This window comes from Danaus plexippus, assembly GCF_018135715.1.
Source record: "Danaus plexippus chromosome 13 unlocalized genomic scaffold, MEX_DaPlex mxdp_40, whole genome shotgun sequence".
Lineage (NCBI taxonomy): Eukaryota > Metazoa > Arthropoda > Insecta > Lepidoptera > Nymphalidae > Danaus > Danaus plexippus.
The window spans coordinates 345,545-352,085 of record NW_026869850.1 but is presented as its reverse complement, the minus strand read 5'-3'; the positions used below and the strand labels follow the sequence as shown (position 1 = coordinate 352,085).

The 6,541-nt window shown below is 29.9% G+C and overlaps 1 protein-coding gene across 1 annotated transcript; it reads left to right on the top strand.

Moving 5' to 3' along the window:
* Positions 1–417: 417 nt before the first annotated feature.
* Positions 418–6,005, top strand: LOC116770154 (putative inorganic phosphate cotransporter). The gene is made up of 11 exons (XM_032661512.2): positions 418–527; positions 2,016–2,146; positions 2,348–2,527; positions 2,793–2,931; positions 3,489–3,706; positions 3,869–4,018; positions 4,190–4,322; positions 4,398–4,522; positions 4,715–4,837; positions 5,364–5,508; positions 5,829–6,005. The coding sequence occupies exons 1-11, from the start codon at positions 497–499 to the stop codon at positions 5,876–5,878; spliced, it is 1,425 nt and encodes a 474-aa protein (XP_032517403.2). The 5' UTR covers positions 418–496; the 3' UTR covers positions 5,879–6,005.
* Positions 6,006–6,541: the final 536 nt, after the last annotated feature.

The following is a 6,541-nucleotide window of genomic DNA, read 5'->3' as shown; positions in this document are numbered from 1 at the left end:
CCTTTTAGCTCCACAATTCTCTGGATCCGATTTAAATTTTCTTTACCTTTTATTTGATGTTTATTTTTTTATTATGTATAACTATTTGACTTATCATTTCTGTTACGAAATTTATTAATTACTTCAGAGGTTAATGATTTTAAAATTATTATGAATCTTACTTTCCTTAATGTAAGAAACATTTCCGTCATACATGTGAATGTCACCATAGAAAATTCCATTTATATGTATGATAATGAAAAACTTTTGACATTTTAATATAAAAGTAAATAAGTATATTTGCTAAGATATTCTCTGTAAGCTAAGCATACAAATGTAACGCAACCGATGCCTGCATATAATAATGAACTCAATATGTTATTGTTACAAGAACAAATTTCGCATGGATTCAAAACAGCATAGTGTCATTTCAATGCGTTTTGTAAGTCATTCGATTGATAGCTACCAAGGAGGAAAGCAATCGAACATAAATGCTCTCGAGTTTATAATTGACAAGATGACAATCTCTGACGAAGTTTCGAATAAAAGTAAGTTTAATTTAACCAGATTCTGGTGAATTTTTCTACTTTTTTTAGTATCCATAAAACGAAAGAGCGCCGACTTGTAAAATAATATATACTTCGATATAAATATCATTCTGCAATAATTATTAGAATGACAAATGTTCTCAAATATCAAACTAGGAGGAAAAGGTCTCCAAGTGTGAACTATGTTCTTATGCTATATGTATGTTTTAATGATCTTGTGACAGCATCAGGCTTATTTGTGTAACTATTGTGTAGTTTTCAACTTTGAATGAAAAAAAGAAACTACTTGCTCTACTAAATATATAAAAGTTATTAAAACCAATTCTTGGTTTGTGCGATCGTCGAGGCGTACAGGCTTACATGCAGTGGTTATTATTCGACATCACAGGTAGTAGTTGCAATACGTATTACTAACATAAAATGTAGACATATCTTCATCTACCATTTAATATATAATATATTTAAGACTTACCAAGTTATAATACCATAATTCTCTTAAAATAATTTGGTACAAAAGGGTTTCTTATTACAATGTAAAGCATTCCATTTAGTTGACCTCATCTTGATTATTTTGAATACGTAAGGTCCTCGAATACGGCTCTACAAAAATTACATCTCCTTATAATTATTCAAAAACTTTTTTCAATCCAATTATTGTACAACGTTTTTAGTTTAAACACTTTCAGTTTTATTTTCTATGAGATGACTATGACTTGTTTCTCTCTCCTATAATGTAATAAATATCTCTAATCTAATTTTGTACTGTCTATTTCAATTTGCTAAATGATCACAATTCCAGTTTTGTACTTTATAACTTTATATAATATTCTTCACAACTTTATATTAGACAACTTTATAAAATACTCTTCACGACTACTAGCACCAAACAAATGAATTTTATAATAATAAATATATTTCAAAATAATTCCTACACTGGTGGTAATTAACTTATTATTCTAGCATCGATTTCCTGCTTAAAAATTTTACTATATAAAACTGGTAGCTACTTCAAATCAAAAGCAACAGTCACATGTCATTTGTATTGGAATCTTGAGGATTTATAAGGTCATCTTATGCGTTCCAATCATTGTACCTACACACAACTATTTTAATAAAACACTAGTTTATTGTTCATTTTTTACCTTATACGTCTCGACGTTTGAACTGATATAAAAAAAAATTGTAAGCACGGAAAAATATAGATCGTTAATTTCAAATAACAATTTAATCAATATTTCTTTAAAAGCAAATAAATTATATTCATTACCATTTAAATTTATGAATAATCTTAAAATATATATAAGGATAGTAATCTGTAAAATTGGCATCGTTTTCCTTTAATCGGAAAAAAATAATATGGATACGATTTTAACATCAGAGTACAGAGTATAAAAATAATTAAATCCGTTCCTCGTAATAATTGATCACACAATAAAAAAGTGACGTACCAACACACTAGAACTCACTTATTTACTATTTCCTATCCAGACTTCGGCTATGGCGTCCGTCACATTCAAATAGCATGTATGTGTTTGACGATTGTAGCTCTATTCATTGCACGTGCCAGTATGGGCGTCGCTGTTCTGGCGATGACGGATGGCAGCCGCGACGATATTGAAGTAAGTCAATAACGGCAAAGCCTTAGGAAGGTAAAACATGTGTGAATTCAAATAGAAATCTTGTTAAAATAGTTAAGTTTTATCAACAGTGCTCTAGTTGTATAACTTCTTCATATTTTGATCTACCAGTCGTCAATTAAGAACGTAATAAAATAAAACTCAAATGTCGTTTCAATTTATTGACTGCTTTAATCGTTTCAGACGTATAAATGGGACAAGAAGACCCAAGGGATCATTCTGTCCTCCTTCTTTTGGGGCTACACGGTGATGCAGATACCTGCCGGTATACTGTCTAAACGTTATGGGGGGAAGTCGATTCTTCTGATATCGCTTCTAACTAACACTGTTATATGTGGCCTATTACCAACTCTTGTAAAAATTGTAAGTACAGGATTAAGCAAAAGAGTGGTTTATTGTAGAAAGTTCAGAATTAGTGTTTTATTAGAGGGTAACTTTGAGCTAGAATGTTTATATGTTTTATTTAATATAATAATCTAGAATGTAATGAATTTCCATTAGTTTATTTACAAGTCAAGTGCAGCACTCGGCTTATCATCGTCTCATCTCATTTTTTACCAATTTTTTTTACCCCTTTGAGACTATGTATCCTTGCCGCACCAATATGTATAATATTTTTTTCTTTTAGTGGGGTTGGCCAATAGTTTGCGTATGCCGCGTCATTATGGGGTTAACTCAAGCTTGCCTTTTCCCGGCTACTCATACCTTACTAGGTCGGTGGTTACCAAAGCAGGAGAGGACCTCCTATAGTGGAATTGTATACGGAGGTAATAGCTAAAAATCAAATATATCGAAATCAGTTTTAACAAATAACAAAGTTAACGTAATATAATAATATTATCGGTATTGGTAAGCTAATCTATATATATATATATACTTATATTTATATATATTATTTAAATAGTTATTTCAATGCTCACGATATGAAAATTATTATTCTAGACGAAAGTAAGCAAATACTGTTACGTATAATAAATCATCGGCGAAGGTAAATGAAGGTATTAATTAAAGGTACATAATGAAATGTTAATATACCAGAGTGTATATTGTTTTGTGTCTCAGCGTATTGTGTTCTTAATTGATTAAATCCTACCAAAATTATATATTACTAACAACAATGGGAGTTTAATTAAATCTTTAAAAGTAAAATTTTCTGATTTTCCATTATTGTTTAGAAATTTTTCTTAACTAGTACTTATTTCTTTTAAGCTATATTTTATATGTTTTGGTTTTCTATCTAAAGATACATGAACATTATGATATTGAGTGGAATGTTTCAAAGTTACAGTGTATTTGTGATAGTTATGACTTTTTACAAAAACAGGAACTCAAATCGGAATCATAATTGCGATGCCAATATCTGGATTATTAGCTGATACCAAGTACGGATGGAAATCTATATTTTACACGGTGTCAGCTACAATGCTTGTTACTGCTGGTGTATGGTCTTTCTTCGCAGCCAATATGCCGAGAGAACATCGAATGATGACGGAACAGGAAAAGCATTATATTGAAAGAGGTTTAAATACGGTAGAAGCTAAGGTATAACCTTTTATAAAGTACAATATACATAAAAAAAGTCTAAGAATGAAAGAGCAGCATCAGGCTAAACTATCTTATTGTGTTTTATATTTTAAATGAATTGATCGTCATCATAATTGACTTAAAGTTATAATCAGTAAATTGCTAATATATATTTTCCAGGCACTTCGTACTCCTTGGCGCCATATATTCCAAACAAGAGCGTTATGGGCTATCATGGTAACTCACATCGGGAGTTCAGTCAGTTTTGTCCTGTTCTTTGTAGATTTACCCACGTACATAGAACGCGGCCTGAAAATAAGCTTAAAAAATGTAAACAACTCAGTAATTTATCCGATAAGATAATTTATCATTCTTTTTTTTTCTTTTCATTTTCCTTTTCCTACTTAATTTTCTTTAAAATTTATAAAAACTTACAAGTATATGAAAAGATAATACATTGATTTTGGAAATCAATAATTATATGGGATATTTTTCTTTTAGAGTGCTGTCTTGTCAGCGTTACCGTACTTAGGAATGTGGATTGGTAATATTTCCTCGACGTATATTTGCGAAAAAATTTACAATCGGAACTATTGGTCCTTGTTAACTTGCAGAAAAGTCTTTAATTCAATTTGTAAGCACATTTTTTATAAAAATCTAAAAATTATTTAATTAGGTTTTATTGTAAATTTGTATTCTATATTTCCAGCTTTCTTTGGATTATCTATTGGCTTAATCGTCTTAGCTTTCTTAGGGCCTGAAAACAAATCCTTGGCCATCATTACTTTAGTCATGTCATTATTCTTAAGTGGGTTTTCTGCTGCTGGTTTTTTGGTAAGTGTTCACTTGTACTAAAATTCTTTTAGTATCTTGTATGGAAAAGTAACTGTACTGTGCAAAACGGCATTGTAAAGTTCATGAAAAATAAAATCAACCTAGATGTAACTCTCGGAGAGAGTAAATTTAATTTATAATAATTTTCAAATTTAAATCTTATTGAGTTATTTTGAACCTAATTCGTTACAGATGTCTTTTTTGGATCTTTCGCCGAACTATGCTGGTGTAACGCTTTCTCTTTCAAATGCAGCTGCGAACTTTGGTAGTATTTTAACACCAATTGGGACAAGCTTAGTACTGAAAAATGACCCTGTGAGTAATAATAGGAATACCCATAATAAGTAAAAACTTTTAATTGATTGCGGACAAAAAAGAAACATTTTTTTTGCTCACAAAATGCAATCAGACATAAAATTGAATAATTAAGTAATAAACGCCTTTTGATATCACAGTGACATACGAAATGTGACTACTGGTATTTCTATCTTCACTAACTTGCATATCCTTTTCAACTTATTTTCTCCTCTCCCCAGCATAATTTTTATTAAGCCTTTCTTCACGCAATCTCCAATTTATTTCCTAAGTTCAAAGTGCATAAAGAAGTTATACCTTAAAGGGGCGTTTTTATTTAAAAAAAGCCTTGTTTTTTTGTCTTGAGTGACATAAGTCAAGGTTTCCTAACTGGACTGACATGAATAATTTATTCAAAATGTTTAAACAGTTCCATATCGTGAAACTTTTTCATAGTATTATAATTTTTATAGGCGTTCAATATAGAAGTTTAAATTTATTATTTCGTTTCCTAAATTCATCATCTAAATCACTATTATATCTACAGACTGACACCAGTAGATGGCTAATAGTATTCCTGAGCACGGCGCTGTTGTGTGTCATCGCTAACTGTGTGTTCTTGATGTTCGCTAGCTCCACGCAGGTGGAATGGGATGATCCGAACTTTATTGAGAAGACAGTGGCTGATAAAGGTAATGTATAGCAAAATAACAGAAAATATAAATTTAAATTCTCTTTATCCAAAATCTTGTAAAATACTATTTATTTTTTACATAAACATACTTATTTGATAGATTGTTGTGTTTCACATATCATTTACAAATTATCAACATGCGGCCAATATAATTTGTAATATAAGCATAACTAATTACTAAAGTCGTTAATTGCATCCATACTTTATTCTGAACTCAATTCAAAATGATATATTGGAGTATTTTTACATTTATTTTCCTAATTAATTATCAGGTAATGGTTAAATCAAAATCATAAAATATTTTTTTTCATTCTACAGAGGAAGTAATACCAGCTTTGAAGACTGTGAAGGAAGACGCAGAACGATAAGAAAAATATCAATATTTTATACACTCTTTATTACTGTAATAATTGTGATACAATGATACATGTATAAATGTTTATGTTAATAGACATTCATATGTATAATAAATCTTTTTTTATGAGACTAAGACCAGCCAACGCATTCTGGTTACCTTACCTAATTCCTTATTGTTTTTATGACAACGATATTTGAAGCAATATGTATGACAGTCACTAGAAGGAACTCTATAAAACAATTTTAAGTATGATTTTTTTATCAGCCGGTGTCATTAGTTAACAAAAAAATAACAAAGAATTGTGGATTTCATATTTATTTAAGTTATGAAAATATTTGATGAGAAAAGATAGTTTAACAGTATTTTAGGCTGTTGGTGATGATATTGTCTCAATTGTATGTTACATTATTCTTTATTTTTTTATTTAAAACGAAGAATATTATATTTACTTAATTGGACGATCAGTTTTCTTTCATTGATATGAAATCGACTGAAATGTTTCGCTTTGAAACTGTCAAAAAATAGCCGACATTCACCTCCACTGGTGGTTTTTCGTTTAAAAGAAGCGACAACTACAGACCCGTGAATGTGCAATACAGTTAGTTTACTCTGTAAAGTGCCGGAGTCAGTTCAATTAAAACCAACTCTCTAAAGAGTATTTTTTTATACAATA

Coding starts and splice junctions, on each gene's coding strand:
- LOC116770154 (XM_032661512.2), top strand. CDS start 497: ATGACAATCTCTGACGAAGTTTCGAATAAAA. Junction 2,528..2,792: donor TACCAACTCTTGTAAAAATT/GTAAGTACAGGA, acceptor TTTTTCTTTTAG/TGGGGTTGGCCAATAGTTTG. Junction 3,707..3,868: donor TAAATACGGTAGAAGCTAAG/GTATAACCTTTT, acceptor TATATTTTCCAG/GCACTTCGTACTCCTTGGCG.